The 16,495-nt window shown below is 40.5% G+C and overlaps 2 protein-coding genes across 8 annotated transcripts in view; both read right to left on the bottom strand.

Annotated features, from left to right (window-relative positions):
• Positions 1-1,612: 1,612 nt before the first annotated feature.
• Positions 1,613-4,664, bottom strand: LOC144049565 (eukaryotic translation initiation factor 4E-binding protein 2-like). Its single transcript, XM_077562584.1, has 3 exons — positions 4,188-4,664; positions 2,470-2,658; positions 1,613-2,094 (listed from the first exon to the last, which is right to left on the bottom strand). Exons 1-3 carry the CDS (start codon positions 4,321-4,323, stop codon positions 2,063-2,065), a joined length of 357 nt encoding a protein of 118 aa, XP_077418710.1. The 5' UTR covers positions 4,324-4,664; the 3' UTR covers positions 1,613-2,062.
• Positions 4,665-5,338: 674 nt separating this feature from the next.
• The window catches only part of ank1a (ankyrin 1, erythrocytic a), a 108,976-nt gene continuing 97,819 nt past the window's right edge, over positions 5,339-16,495 (bottom strand). For 6 of the 7 annotated variants that reach the window (XM_077562379.1, XM_077562384.1, XM_077562380.1 and 3 more), the window contains 5 exons: positions 15,960-16,305; positions 12,859-12,942; positions 12,440-12,586; positions 10,604-10,705; positions 5,339-7,998 (listed from right to left, as the gene is read on the bottom strand). In XM_077562379.1, coding sequence (XP_077418505.1) covers positions 10,631-10,705; positions 12,440-12,586; positions 12,859-12,942; positions 15,960-16,305 — 652 coding nt within the window. In that variant the 3' untranslated portion in view covers positions 5,339-7,998; positions 10,604-10,630. The remainder of the gene's footprint in view (positions 7,999-10,603; positions 10,706-12,439; positions 12,587-12,858; positions 12,943-15,959; positions 16,306-16,495) is intronic. The other variant, XM_077562377.1, reaches the window with a different exon arrangement.

Genomic DNA, 16,495 nt, shown 5'->3' with positions numbered 1-16,495 from the left:
TTTACAGCACTACCAGACAGTCTTGGTCTTGTCAATGTGGTTTGTGTTAAATGAAATACAGTATCTATTATGAGTGTTAATTCGGAAGTGACAGTCCACATGAATGTTTTTTTTAATTTTATTTTGATCAATTTGAGCTCATAGTTGGTTCCACAAGATATATTAGTGAAGTTCAAGCAATGTTTTTTATACATGTGCCCTTTCTACACCCAGACACAGAAATCTTAAATATTTGCTCTTCAGCTATCACACCACACCAAAGCGGATGAACTTTTCGGTGTGACTTGATAACCTGTGTTCAGAGTTTTTGATATCTTGACCCTCCTGTGTATTCTATGCGGAGGTCACATGATTAATCATTAGCGGGCATCTCTGGCCTCTTTTGTGGATTGTGATCACTCGTGCTGCCTGCGATGGATCAGTGTGGGGAAGAGAAAAAAAAAGCAGTAGCACTTGTTTGTTGACATGAGGGTTGTCAGGAAGCAGAGGTGACAAGGAGAGAGTTGAGGCCAAATAAACAGGCCAGCGCGGGGGCGGCGGGCAGGCGCAAGCGTCTGGATGCGGAGGCTACTGTGAAGGAGGACAGGATGGACTGGAAGTGATCACATGAAAGTGTCCAATCCACACCTTGCGTCCAGCAAGACAAGCAGACAGATGTCGTCTTGCTCGGCTAGTCAGCAGTCATGGCCATGCGTCCGTTATTTTGTCAGTCACATAAGGCAGCCGTCCCCAACCACCGGGCCGCGGACCTGTACCGGGCCGTGGACACCTTTAGACCGGGCCGCACAGTTGAAAGAATAAAAAAAAAAACTTACTGTACTTCCGGTTAATTGATTAGCCGAGGCTTAAAAATATTTTATTTTGAAAAGTGACCAGATTCTCTTTGCTTACGACGGACTCTTGACACATGTCAAGATGCTAATTATCTTAGTCGCGTTTTGTTACCCTTGTTATGGTAGTGGACTTGCGTTTGTTGTCGTAGACTTTTATTAATCAGCCGACGAACAGCCAAGCACCCACTGGGTTGCCGGTCCGCCAAAGTTGTGGACATGTATAAACCGGTCCGTGGTGAAAAAAAAGGTTGGGGACCACTGACATAAGGTACACTATAGGCACAAAAGTATTGGGACATCTGGTCTTCACATCTCCAGAAAGTGAGAAAACTTGTCATACTAAGTGATGGCATTAATGTGTTTGAATAAAAAGTATGTTTTAGGCTTTATTAGACGCATGTTACACCACGACAGTTCCAAACGTTCTAAATGAGTGAGCCCGTTTTGTTTAGCTGATAAGACGGTAGTAGGAGTTAGTTGCCCTGCAAGTGTATATTGACCTTTCTTTTCGGCGCAGGCAGCTGACTGAGCTTATCAGCGGGTTTGGTGGTGAGCACTTGGGAGGAATTCTGCTGATATGACTCTGCAAGGTCTCCCAAACACATCTTGAGTTAAAACAGGTTTTCATACATTGACAAAATAACAAAAATGCACTCAAGTTCAAATCGAGGTAGTCTTTACTCGTTACTTATGATTATCCTTTAAACAAGCAATTGTTGAACGAGTGGAGGCAAAAGCAGATTACAAATGCACAAAAATATACAATATGCACAAGAATGTAGTATTGCATTTTCTTTAATGTGACTTACAAAGTGACAGATTAGATTTAAAATGGCACTTTTTTAAATTTATTTATAGAAATGAGCCTGTTTTGAAGTCCCACATTAAATGACATATCTTGGACATTTCAAGGCAGCATCAGTAAGCGTGTGTGGAAATAATTGCATATTGTGGTACAAATTATTGGGGATTGGTCCCTTTCATTCTGATTGTCTGATAGTTTACAGTATGCTAACATGCTTGTTGGTAAGGGAAACTTTTCAACTTGGAGTAAGGCACACTTGTTTGGAGCCTTAAGGCAGATATGGGGAATAATAATAATAATAATAATAATAATAATAATAAATGTGACTCCATCTTGAGGAAATCGCCTTTCGGACAAGATGGCAGCCCCCCGGAATTCTTTTCATAGCATCTTGATGGTCCTTTTCACACGACTCTTCGACCACTCAGATGTCCATTTCAAACTGTGCATCATCACCTTAAAAACACACAAACACACACAGTTCGTATTTCTGCATGCCCAGGAAAGCATGCAAATAAATACACAAATTACACCAAAAAGAAATACATTAAATATTCATATATAAAAAAATGCATTAAACTGGAAATGTTTTTTTGAAAAATGAATCTCATAGTTGGTAACAACCAAATAAATCATATGGAGTAGCCTTGTCATTACAGTCGGGTTCCTTTTAACAAATGATAAAACGTTACATGTGCACTTCATAAAGATCGTCCTTGCTTTATCGCACCTATTATGGTTTGCATTCACTAAACTAAGGTAGCTTTTAATGTTTACATGCATGAAGATGTTGTCAGATTGAAGAAAACAGAGCTGCTCTGTTGAACATACCATTAGCGTTGCTAGCAGTTGCCCCTCTGTTATTTAGTAGCTCTCCATCGCTGGCCTTCTTCTCATTGGATCCTGCCGTGGGAGGACTCGTCACACCGGGGATGTCTGGAAGAGCTCGCGGGGGGGTCTTGGCCAGAGGAGAGCTGCGACACCCCAGCAGGAACTTTCGGTCGTAGATAATCCTTGTACCTTCAGTGTGAAAACACAAACAACAAATATATATTTATAAATAATTTTTAAAAAGTAAAATATATAAAATAAAAAGATGAATTTAGATAGATTAAAAAAAAAAAAAATCAGCAACGCGGACTGTTGGTTAGCGCCCTATATTTTTGCAATTCAGGGTTGGAATATCTGCTGCAACATTCCTGTGTGGAGTTGGCATGTTCTCCCGGTGCTTGCGTAAGCTTCCTTCAGATACTTTGGCTTTCTCCTTCATTCCAAAAACATGTTTGGTAGGCCAATTAAGTCTGTAAATTGTGTGTGTCAGTCATGTCTTTGTCTACAGCACAAAACCTAAAGCCTGTGGGCAGATCTGGGCCGCCACATTATTTTATTTAAAAATTATGCGCATCAACTTTATGTTCCTTGCTAAAATATCAAAATTGCAAATTGTCTTTACTTTTAAAAACAGTGATATTGCAAGCATTTTTTTTTTGCTACCAATCTCTTTAAAAAAAAATAATAATATTTGAACAAACAGTTTTTACTGGCCTCTGATTTCAAAACTAGTTACTCAATTTGGTGTGTTTATGTATAGGGCCGCCAATCATACAGTACATTTGTTTGGGGTTGAAGTCATAACAGCTCTCTGAAGGAAACCATAACTACATTGTGGCCCGTGATACCCTACAGTATATGTGCCTTGTAACTGTCTGCTGACCAGTCCGCGGTGTATCTGCCTCTTGCCAAAAGTCAGCTGTGATGGATGGATCACTAACTTACCAAACTTACCAAAGGGTAAGTACAGTAGTATAGAAAGTTGATGGATGGAATAAACAGACTGATTAAGAACTCACTAACTACATTTAAAATGATATTCAAGGCTCAGGATTTAAAGTTTTTGAAGTGAGTAAAATACAACCAAGAAATGGGGAAATGTACGTTTGGAAACAGGTATTTGTTTGATCAAAGCATTTACCAAATAAAATAAGCAAAAATAGTATTACATTTTAATTGTATGTATGTACAGAGAATGGTTGATGTAATTTTCGTCTCTACATACGGACACTTGACACATTCCTACAGCAATGGTCGGAAGTGACGTCACATCTGCGTCAGACAATCGCTCCAGACCATAAATCCAAGATTACTCATTCAGTACATCATTTTCGCATTACTTGAAGTTGCAGAGAGAATACTAAAAGTGTTTTTTTTTTTTTTACTACTCCCGTTTTATTTTGTTCTTCTACGGCTGATCTTCGACTTACTTGCAGAGTGTACAAAAAGAACTTTTACTTTTGTGATACCGCGTACAAAAAAAAAGAAAAATGAAAGGAAAAAAAGAACAATCTGTAAAAGCCATTAAAAGTTTGCTGCTCGTCTTGAACCATTTCGTGACGGTCATAAAACAACGCTCTATCCATGAACCATAGCAGATAGCATTAGCATACCTTGTAACAGGATGCACTTTCGCCAATCAAATTTGCAACATCCATCCACGTTTATAGGGCACACAAATGACCGAGGTGAAGGTGATGACGAATACATGTACGTACCACCAGGAGTGGTGCTGAAAGCGGTGCCACCGGGAGTAATGGAGTAATCTTGCGGCATGTGCTCGGCATCGTGGATGGCCACCCTCCTGCTCGACGGGATGGCCGTAGCATTGCTCGTCTGGCAGTCGGTAGACATGTTCTCCAAACAACAACACGTTTGAAACTAAAGTGGGATTGATCTAACGAAAAAAATCTAGTTCAACTCAAGTACACCAGCACAGTTGCTCTTCCACCACCACGCCGTGCCTCGCATACGAGTATTCTCGCATAAACACAAATAAATACCTGATAACCTTAAGTGCAAATAATTGAAATGCGTATTAAAAAAGAAGAAGTCACATTTCAGCAGGCACACGCTCGCTCGCTCGCTCGCACACACACACGGGTAGTTCAGGTTCTTTGTTAAAAGGACCTGAACACGTCCCCTCACTTGCACACACACAAAACCAAACCACCAGACAGACTGGCTAAGTAACGTTGGAAACTGGAAACGGTAAGCATGCATCGCCCTCAAGTGGCCAACAACTGTTACTGCACCTTGTTTGGACTTAACTGGTTTGTGAACGTCAAGGACAAAATTTAGGACCTCATCTAATTAGTTTTGTTAGTCATTTGATTATTATTATTATTATTATTATATACATATGAAATAAAAATATAAAACATAAAATTATAAATATAAAAAAAATATTTCAACCGCCACCTACCTGAATGGAGTTTGGAACAGTAGTAAATCAGCAAAAATAAATAAATTAATATTATTTCTATTAATCAATACATTTTTGCAGATTTTTGCTTACAGTAGTAAATCAGCAAAAATAAATAAATAATATTATTATTAATAATGTATTTATTTTTGGTGATTTACTACTGTTGCACGCTCCAGTCAGGTAGGTGGCGGTTAAAATATTTTTTATATTCATAATTTTACGTTTTATATTTCGTTTCTAGTTTATGTAGAGGATGTGTTAGCTTTACCAAGCGCGCGTCTTGTACAAACTAACTTAACATTTTTTTTTTTATGGGTGTAGATTTTAACAGTACTGCATTATTAATCAAGGTGCTTAATATTTAGTTTTTTATCAGCATCTTGTGTATAGTGAAAAATCGAGGTGCATGATGTGTCTCATCAGAAAGAAAACATACACAAACACATTGCATTTCTTTATTAATTCTGTAAATGTTGAGCTGGTGTACAGAGTAGGTTGTCAACAGATGTTCTCGGATTTGATTGGATTGAAAGATATTTTTTTTTTTTTACATGTCGACTTAAAATTCATGTTCGGTTCCCCATAATAATAAAAAATGCAAACAAAACAAGTTCAAATACCCGCGAGACCCTTTTTCATCCTCAGGTGCAGGCATTACCCAGAAGTCAACAGTCTCTTTGTAGCTACATCTGAAGGTTTGATGCTAAAAGTACATCCATAACATAACTAGAATCCCAGTTGACACGTAAGGGTGCATAGCATTCTAAGTAAATATATATATATATTCTTATATATATTCATATTTATATATAGCCTTTTTATGTTAAAAACATTTTCTGTGCATGTGTGCATTTGCATTCCTTAGTATTGAGTAATATGCTATTGCGTTAATATCCATCCATTCTAAAAGGAATATACAGTACATCTTCCCTAATTTTTGCAATGGAAATATTTTTGCATGAATCGGTGCATGGCGTCACTTCAGTAGCCTCTTCATCAGTAATAAAGCGTCCCTCTGCGTGCAACATAGCAAGACTCCTCCACATTCAACATGTCACCATGTGGAAGTCTTTGAAAGAATATACTATACAGTATAGGGTAAGGCGTGGGGGATCGGATTGGGGGTGGGCGAGGTTGAGGGAAAATACTTGTCTTCATAGAACCGTTGGAGCCAGCGAGATTTTCTGTTACACCATCTATTGGCTTTTGAGCAGATCCCCAACCCCAACCCAACCCTGACATCAGTTAGCAGCCCCTGCTTCAAAAACAAAGCCCTTATGAGCAAAACATAAGGGGGAGTACAGCATCACACTCGTTCTCTTTACCTCCTTGGTGTATTGAAATGCATCACCAAAAAACGTTTGTGGCTTCATTCAAATGAGTGGAACATGTTTGCAGTGATGGTGATGAACAACAGCAAATACAGAGTGTACGGTATACTTTTCATCTACTATAACATAGTCAATACATGAACACATAACCATTACAGTAATACCAAGACTTTACATTCATCTGTGGCTGCTAAAAAACAAACACATAATAGATCCATGTTTATTGCAACTTTTTGTGAGACTAATAACTGGTCGTCAACACAACCGAGAAAGAAAAGGCTTGCAGGTAGTCAAATGATATGAAATGGCACATTTACCAAAGTGAATCAATCTTTCAACTTGGGAATTATCTTTTACGGTGACGAACAAAACAAACACCGACGAATGATCAGCATGAGGACATTTCCCCCTAATATCAAATAAACGGTCTCTTGAAATAACTTCAAATATAGTTTTCAAAGAGGCAAAGTGATGAAATGTGCAATTCTAATGTACTGACATCATTTGTGAATGGAGTAAAGCTGCGACTAACAGACTGAAAGCCCGACTGTGAACCTCGGAATCGATCCTCTCTCCATTTATGAGCGCACTTATTGCTTCGTCAGCGCGACGAGACACGACGACAACTAAAGACGCTTGAGCGAGGGCGGGCTCACAGTTGCGGCTCAGTCTTTCTTCACAGTGATTGCTGGCCGGCTCTGCTACACGTCCACAAACACGAGAGTCAACACATCGACCGCCCTCACCAAAATAGGGGACATCCTTTTTTGCCTCATGGTTATAAGGGTGACTTCCTGGATGTGGGCGGAACTGCTACATTGTTTAGGGTCAAAACGGGACGTTGCATTTTGGCTCATAATGATGATGAAAAACTCACGAGCAAAAGGACATTGTGACATAACTCCTTCAGATTATCTATCACTTCTTATTGCGGGAAGGTCGTATAGGACCGCCTTCAAAATGACTGACATATCGAACCCTTTCAGAGGGGGGGGGAAAGCACATGGAGAGCATGAGAAGTCATATTTGTATGTTTCTGTCCACATAACGATATATATATAATCGAATAATACAGTATTGGTTCAGATTGGGTGGGAGAAGAAGAGGGACGAATATCATAGCAGCATCAGTGGGATGTTATGCAACAATACAGTTTACTGTAGTGCATCCCACAGTATGTACAAGACACATCCTTAAGTGATGGTTGTAGCACTGTTAGCTTCCAATTTGTAGTGTTTCTTTTTGCTGTAAAAGAAGTTAGAGGTCGCCTCGACACTCTCAACTCTATTGTTGCTGTTTTTGCGGCCATTTTTTGGGGAGATTCCTGAATGGATCACACGTAACAACGCACATTGCCTGTATCCACTCAGTCGAAATCGCCCCAGAAGCCCCCGTGCCCCTCCCCGCCGCCCCCCTTCGGTATTTGTAGGTAAAGACAGGCCATGCAGCGACAGTCGCTCATGCTGACATAGACAACAGGAAGCATGTTTTGGGTGCTACTTCTTTGTTTTATAGGAAATCATGCTTCTAGTTTAGTAATTTGTCCTTGTTTTTTTTGTTTATTTGTATTTTTTTAAATAAAAAAAAAAAAATTGTTAAAAACTACAATTATCTTTCCAGTATGTGCGACAGCAGTGATTTGGTGCCATTCATTTCCTTTGTCTGCCTTTTTTGTTTGTTTGTGAGTGTTCTTCATTTTGTGTCAGCTGCTGCTGGTCATGTGTCCATGTAGGAGGTTTTGGGGGACTGACTCGACTCCTGCAGAGAACTCTGAGGACAGAGGAACAGATGCTCATTTAGGACAATCACCATTTCCTCCACACCACATTCTTAAATGATAACAATGGCTAGTTGGCATGCAAGCTATGTTGGCTGAGCTTTTCGGGTCACCAACATGTACAGTGAACCACTGCAGCCCTGCTGTAATTAGGGATATTATTTGAGATATATCCTTGTTGGTCGTGACCTGAGCAACTGTGATGTTATTTTTGGTTGACAGCAAGTGGCAAAATGGCCGCCACGTGAGATGGATAAAAACGGGTGCATTTTGCTGCTTATTTCAAATTCCACAAACTCAATATTAATCAGAACCAGACTAGTGGTGGTGCAAAAAGAAAAAAAGTTTGACTTCCGCTTTAAACAGTTTGTACATCACTCACTGTGGGTCCTTCTGTTGTGTGCGACTTGGCCACAGGGGGCAGTATAATAAAGTCATGCAAACACAAAGAAGAGTACTGTAAGTGACTTAGTAAATTGCAGTAATATTAGTCATTTTTCGCACGGATGAAAGAACAGAGGCCTGTGAGTGTTATACTGTTAGTGTACAAGCTCAACAGTTCATTGGCAACAAGATACCACCAGATGGCGCCAAAGCAATCAGCACCAAAAAAAAACAAATACAAAAACAGAATGTGTGAGTTTTGCAGCAACTAATGTAGGTAAAAATCTGTGACAAGGCATGGGTTCACTATACAAGTTGTTTTATGATATAAATATGTTCCCATATGACATTTAACTATCCTCCACCATTTGATATACTGTTAACAACATGTAGCAAGCATAAAGTGGCTGCTAGAGCTTATTTAACATCCAGCTGTCATTTACGCACTTGAAATGCCAACAATCTAAGGAATGTAATGGCCCCACTGTTGGAAAGGGCAAGTACCACACGCTCACACGTACACACGTGCGCGCATAGGAACACACTAAGGTCGCTTTGACCTTGACAGAAACCTTAGTTCTTTTTCTCAGCACGACACAACAAACACGAAAAAACAAAACAGTTGTCTTGTGACTGCATGGTACATATATATTTATATAAAGTGTCCTGTTAAAACATGTGCCTAGATCAGATCGAAGTATTGCCAATATTATTACGATAGGATTCAATTGTATTTAGTAAGAGTAACATTACATCCACTACATTGATGTATCGATTTATATATCTACAATCCATCTACATCGATCTGTGCTCGACAAGTTAGACTGCCGGATAAAAAAATGTTGATTTACATTGTTTTAAACGGGAATCAATCAATAATGTCGATGCTAGGAAATAACACATTGGGATTTACGCATGGCAGACTTGATATGGATGCTGATATGGATTGATATGTGTGAGTGGCCTCGGTGCCTGTTGAAGCCTTTCAAGTAGCTTAGCTTGCTAGTTGCTAACATAAAAATGTGTTTAGGATCAACGTAGGTCAAGTGTGAGTGTAAAGAGTTGTGATTATTGTGTAAATATATGTAAAGTAGAAATTAAGAAAAAAAAGTATTTGTAGCTTTTGGAAGAACGACAACATAGTTGAATTCCAATTTATAGATTGATCCATAATTATTTGGCAATAATTGCCTTGGTAAAATAAATAAGTAAATAAATATGTTGCTTTGGTAGAACTAAATAAATAAATACAAATTTAACAGTGTCAGGCAACCTTTAACCTTTTCAGAACTCATTTAGCAGTTTTTAAATGTCAAGAGAGATTTATTAAACAAAAACAAACAACAAACATTTTCTCCACCCACCATGAACTTAAGACAAACATAATTATTTTTTTTCTTTTACACATCTTCATATTAGTTTCTTTCTAATCAAGAGTACCCCCCCCCCCCCCCCCCGACCCACCCCCCAATCTCCATTCACAGGACACTCCATTAAAGTGGAAGTCAACCCCAAACATTTCTTTGCAACCAATCACAGCTCAGCTTCAGAAAAAAAGTGAGCCATGATTGGCCCATACCTGAGCAACTGTGATGTCATTTTCAGTTGACAGCAATTGGCAAAATGGCCGCCTCCTGAGATGGAGAAAGACGGGCGGATTTTGCTGCTTGAGTCATATTCCACAAACGCAATATTGATCGTATTAATCATACAGCATTTTATTGTAAAGACAATTTTTGGGTTGACTTCCCCTTTAAGTACACTTGCACAATAACCCAATCCAGCGTCATATAAATGCTTCTAATAAACGCAATAATTGCGATATTGATAATTGATTTAAATGTTTATTATTGCAATTGTTGCTGCTGTAGTGTAGTAGTGCACAATACTGAGATCTGCGTTATGACAGATTAGAACCACAATAATGTTTTTCTTCTTCAATCAAACCCTTTATGGCTGGAACATGAATAATGTTGGATATACTACTCATAGTGGATTTCATTAACTTGTGCAGGTGTACCTAATAAAATGTCCTTTATCAAAAAATAATATTTGAGGTTAAACTATCCATCCTTCATCCTTCCTCACATTGCAGTAGCATTAGTGGTGAAGTTAAAGGTACATTCAGTGGCATTTAATCCACAGAGGTGAGTGGATTAAATGGTCTCGCCCAGCACACGTCATAACGAGGCGCACTGTGGGTGAGTCCCGTACCTGCGGGAAAGCAGCGCTCAGCCTGCCTCACTGCTTAACTCTCCGCAGGCTGGCACATTTCACTATCTGAGCACCTTTCTTCACAGTATCCACAGTATCGGGCTACAGTCGGAGGAAGAGATGGGATGACAGGGGCGGAACGAAAGGTGGGAGGGAATATTAGTGAGGCCAAAAGTTGAGGGAAATCGGGGAGGCAAAAAAAAAAAAGAAGAAGAAGAAGAGGATGGACAGAATAAGAAACAGTCAGAGGTGAAGAAAGGAAGGGGACAAATAAATGATATACATAGATATAAATATGTAAACAGGCAAGCAAGGACAGAAGTGATGGCTGGCAGCTGGAGATAAGAACCATTTACACCGTGTGGACTGGAGAGATGAAGGGTGCGCGCAGTCTCAGTTGGAATAGCGCAGACTTGAATGATGTCACATTTGTCAAGGTACGGGACAAACATGTGAGGCAGGTGCAGTTCAGTGATTGTTACAATAGCTGGAAACTTGAATAGGGTGACTTGTGAGCATTGAAGCTGGAGGAATGACAGCAGCTGAGCATTTTTGTTTCACTTGCATGCAGAGATCACAGCGGAACCTCCGAAGGTGAACGCTATGACGTTCGAGCAAAATGTTCCGAAAAAAAAAAACATGCTTCAGATGTCAGACGAAACGTCTTCACTGTCGAATGTCAACAGGCGTGGTGAGAGGATGAACTTAACATTAGATTTTCTGATTTAAAAACTAGAAGCACGAGTGGTGGGAAGCAACCAATGACGACTCAGGTTCAGAAAACAAGCGAGCTGTGATTGGTCGTTACCTGAACAACTGACACCATTTTGCACGTGGCAAAATGGCCGCCCCCTGAGATGGATAAAAACGGGTGGATTTTTCTGCTTAAAGTGGAAGTCAACCATCAACATTTCTGGACAAAAATATGTTATATGTTACCCCACTATTCTAAACATGACATTCTGATTAATATTACATTTGTGGAGTATGAGTTATGCAGCAAAATCGACCCGTTTTTATCCATTTCGGGGGGCGGCCATTTTGCCACTTGATGTCGACTGAAGATGACATCACAGTTGCTCAGGGCTCAGGCAACAACCAAGCACAGCTTACCTGCTTTACGAAGCTGAGCTGTGATTGTCATTTTCACTCGACAGCAAGTGGCAAAATGGCCGCCTTCTGAGATTGATAACTGTTTAACTCTTATTCCGCTAATGCAATAGTAACCAGAATACCATATTTAAATTAGTGGGGCTACATAGAACATAATGTCAAGAATTGTTTTTGGGGGGGGCTGACTTTCCCTTGAACTCATATTCCCCTAACGCAATATTAATCAGAATATTGTAATGACAATTTTTGGGGTTTGTCTTCTTGTTTAACGGTTGTTTTTGTCTATAAGTGCCATGTAATTGCTGGCAACCAGTCCAGTGTGTACCCTGCCTTTTGTCAGCATAGGATACACCTGAGGGCAAGCGCTCTACAAAATGGATGACCAGATGATTGGGGGGGATCAACATGGAATTCAACCAGCATCACAGAATGGATTGAGTTCAACTTTGGAGGTTCCACACTTGTCCATGACACGCTTCTTCCCAACTGCTTTTACAATCATCACCATCCTAGTGAAGCTCATGCATGTTAAGCTTTTTGCTGATCTTGATAAGACCTGATTCAGGAACCCACTCAAGCCTCACCAAGATACATGACGTCATTCAAAGCGCCACATCAGATGACTGCATCATCTGATTTGATTCAGTCCATCTGTGCTAAAGGGAGGGGAGGAGGGTGGGGGAGGGGGTGGTGACACAAGTAGGCTGCAGATCAGAAGCCCACCTTGCTGCTTTCCCGGCCCAGGATGGCGTAGCTCATGAACTGCTCGGCGTCCACCTCCAGCTCGTTGGCGTCCTGCAGTGAGCCGTCCACGCTCACGTCCTGAACGCCGTCCTCGCCCTTTCCTCGGCGCACGACCTTTCGCACAATCTGACATACACAGGGGTGGAGTTGAACACATTTGGAAATTTTCATATTTATAATAGGAAACATGCCACATTTTGGGATCATCAAAATACTACAAACCATGGTAATAATAATAAAAATATTTTGTTAGTTTTTATTCTGACTGGCATGGAGAAATCACAGTGCTGTACTGCTTTGTATAATTTTTTTATTAATTTTGAAGCTACCAACTACTGTACTGTTGGTGCCCAATAAAATGCTTCTACACAATAAGTGAACAACGGCACGTGTCTGACCTTTTTAGTGATGATGTTGCCATGCTCGTCCATAAACTGCTCCTCGCTGACCTGTTCTCCGGGAAGATCTTCAGCCTCATCCCCCTGTGATCAATTTGATAGAGGGAAAACTTTCAGGAAAATTGGCTGCACTGGGAAAAGGATGGGTGGGAACACGTTTGACCTTAAAGTAACTGCTTTCGAATACTGACAATGCCATGCGTGTAGCTTGCGAAAAAAGCAACTATGCCATTATAATAGCTACCCATAATCACTTACTTTATAGCTACTTAACCAAAATTCAGAATGATCTATGTTCAGAGTTGCATGCAAACTGGGAGCCAGAAAGTTTTCAGTGGGTTACAATTACAATCCTCCTCCGTAACCAAGAAGTCATTATTTCTCATAACAGCCACTGTCACGGTTTCAAGAAATAAAATGCAGGAACAAGTCGAAATAAAAATGGCAATGCTTGAGTTTAATTTAGTAATGCCATTGCTTTGCTTTGGTTTGCCACGATACTATACTACGATTACAATGATGAACAGCGATATCTCAGCCATCTCGTCTGCTTGCAATGCTATGAAAATAATGATTTTAATTGACTGTCTTTACTAAAAAGAAAGTATCAAGGGATCTAAAAATACTGCATCCATGCGAAAATGGCAGAAAAGTCACAGCTATCAAAATCTTTCCCTACATGTGGGGGTGGCCAGGGGTGGGCAGAGAGAGATTATCGGTCCAGATGTTCGGAATTTCGACGACTATCGGTATCGACCCTTTTAATAAACTTGACGGCTGATAAAAGATTCATTTAAAACTGTCTTATCTTTAGGGAACTAAAAACAATTTTTTATTAAGAGATGCTGCTGACTTTGGGGACGCTTTGTACCTTTGAAGTTATAACAGAGATAAGTGAAAAATTAAACGTTTCAGATATTTTGAAATTTTGGAACACTTTGTTTACTGGAGAAAAACAATACATAGCTATTTACTTTTTATTTAAGTTTTTAGAGATGCGCTGATGGCCCCGGAAATTCTCTGAACCTTTTGCTTGAATTAAAAAACAAATATGACTATACATTTTGCAAATCTGAAAAGTTTTTTTTAAATAAATTTGAGTTAAGAACTGGAATAAGTTTTTTTTTTTTTAAATTTCACACCAATATTTGTTTCCCTTTTACTGAAAATGAAAATCGGCTCCAAATATCAGTTATTGGCCTCCTTCGCTACTAATAATCGGTATCGGCCTTGAAAAAACATATCAGTCTATTTCTACTCTGTATGCAAACACTTATCCTGCCTTCTCATTAAAAATGCACAAAACAAAGTAAGCGCAGATAATCACTCCACAAGCATTTTTTTCACCATCACTTCACAGCAATTTTAAAATTTCCATCAAAATATGTCCATTTGCTACTAATTACAGAGCATTATTTTTAGTGGAATTTATGATTGTTATGAGTTATCAGTCAAGCGATCACATTATGTCCAATTGGACGTAACAGTAGTGCTATAAAACGATCTGGTTAAAGTACTGTACGGTGAGCTCCAACAAAACCATTAATTGTCTTTCCGTTGACACGCCAACTTAATGATAAAAATTCCACAGCTTCATCAAAAATGAAGGAAAAACATTCTGGGATCTCAGAGTAGGCTACATGTGGACCAAAACATGATCTTAAAATGACTTTGAACTTAATTGCTTTTTACAACAACATCAAACATGCAACCAATGTTCCCCAAGTACCTTGAGGATGACCCTCCTACGGACCACCCTGGTGGTGACATTCTCCTCTTCGTCAGCCACGCCCTCCACCTCACCGAGCTCGCGGTCGAGCTGAACGTGGATGCAGGTGAGCAGCGAGCGCACAGAGCCGCTGGCAATGTGCAGCACGTTCTGACAGCTGATGACCAGAAAGGCCAGCAGCACCAAGCTGAAGAGGAGCTCCGTCACCAGGGCCCACATTGCCCCGCTTGGATCGACCACAGATCCGCGCAGACCCTTGACATGCACGCCGCGGAGCGCTCGCCAAGACCTTTAGCGATTCCTCCCGCCCGAAAAACTCAAGCCAGCAACAGCTGCGGACCTCAACCTTCCCTCAGCGTCACACTTTTGCTCTTTCGTTGCTATCCTTCCATAAAGCGGGGCAGTGGGCCCTTTCCCTCGGGACGCTATTCCTTCCCACTGGTGGATCGGTAGCACCCCGTCAATGACTTTGGAGATTGAGAAAGGTGGGGAAGGGGAGGGGGGATTCTACCCCCACCTCTCTGTCACTTTAACCATGTGATCCGTGGGCTTTAAATACCTCAAGATAGTTCGGTGACACTGCCATTCTTGATGTAGCCATTACTTTTAGCACTTACTGGTTCTCATAGGGATTAACACATACAGTAAAACATCTGCATTATGCGCAGTAAAATAACCTCTCTATGACCTTGAAATTCAACAAAGCTTAGTCACCACTTGAAAAAGTGTCAAGCACACAAAGAGCAGTGACGCTCAGGCAGCAAACGTCCAATGTTGAGGTTGTCCTTTACAGTGTGATGTCATGAAAGTCAACACGTGGGAAGGTTTGTAACATGAGCAGGACAGTGAGAATTCTTGCTATATTTGGCCCCGCATGCTGTTTGTGCCCATCTTCGGCCTCAGACGGCCTGTGTTTGCTTTATGTATATTTTTGAGATAGTGTGAGGAATCTGATACTTCTTAGAAAGACTAAATTAAGAAGGTATACAGAGAAAACATAGCAACTATTTGTCAAACTTGACAGCATCTTGCTAGCTTAAATGTTTGTGTGTAAGGAGAGATTGGTTTACACCAATGGGATGTGTAATGGCTTACGCTTGCAGTTTAATGAGATCCAGTACAAAGGCTGTAGAAAGCATGTCCTTGTAAAAATCACAAGGTTTAGGTTCAGTTTTTACTGTCAAGAGGTTTACATTTTTTAGATGTTTATTATTATAAGTGCAAAACACTCGTAATAGGAAAGGTTATGTTTTCGTAACTCTTATTATGTTTATGCCAATTGCAAAAATGAAATGTTTGCATACGATTTTCCGATGCACCTTTAAGTTCCGGTGCAGATCACCCTCCATTTCAATGCTCAGTATTTGCTCACCTGTCCTTTGAAGCGCACGTCTTCCCAGGCCCTCAGTTCAGGGGCCCGGTGTGGGAAGCCCAATCCCTTGTCAAAGGGCTGGGTACCTCGGAAGTGCCCTCGTATCATTTCCGAGTGGCCCATGTCCCTCACAGGCTGCAGCAAAGCTTCCTGGGACAAATGGGACTGGTCTCCATCCATGGAGTTGCAGCATGACGATATCATGGTGTCGATGACCTGCCGAGATTTGGGCTGGTTGGCCACCCAGGCCTGTGGGTCTGTGACTGGGATCCACCCTGGGCCTGTCTGTTCCTGCAGATAGGAAATGAACGGGCTGCCTCCACTTCCGTTTCCACCATTAGATGACCTGGAAAGAAAGATAACGTACTCAAGGATCATGCACACCAAAATTATATACACTTTTTTCCATGACAATTTTTTCAATACACAGCAGGAAGTCCTTGAACAGGTTATGCCCACATATAAACCTCTTTGGTGGCTGTCAAGGTACATGGTAACCACGAGGCCGTTTTCACGTGACATCAATTCCGCTTTGT

This window comes from Vanacampus margaritifer, chromosome 3 (assembly GCF_051991255.1).
Source record: "Vanacampus margaritifer isolate UIUO_Vmar chromosome 3, RoL_Vmar_1.0, whole genome shotgun sequence".
In the NCBI taxonomy this organism is placed as follows: domain Eukaryota; kingdom Metazoa; phylum Chordata; class Actinopteri; order Syngnathiformes; family Syngnathidae; genus Vanacampus; species Vanacampus margaritifer.
This window is presented reverse-complemented; position numbering and strand designations above follow the sequence as displayed.

What these genes read in the sequence shown, in the direction of transcription:
- LOC144049565 (XM_077562584.1), bottom strand. Translation starts at nt 4,323, where the DNA reads ATGTCTACCGACTGCCAGACGAGCAATGCTACGGCCATCCCGTCGAGC. An exon ending in TTTCAGCACCACTCCTGGTG is followed by an intron (nt 2,659 to 4,187) that starts GTACGTACATGT and finishes TTCACACTGAAG; the next exon opens with GTACAAGGATTATCTACGAC. An exon ending in AACTGCTAGCAACGCTAATG is followed by an intron (nt 2,095 to 2,469) that starts GTATGTTCAACA and finishes TGTGTTTTTAAG; the next exon opens with GTGATGATGCACAGTTTGAA.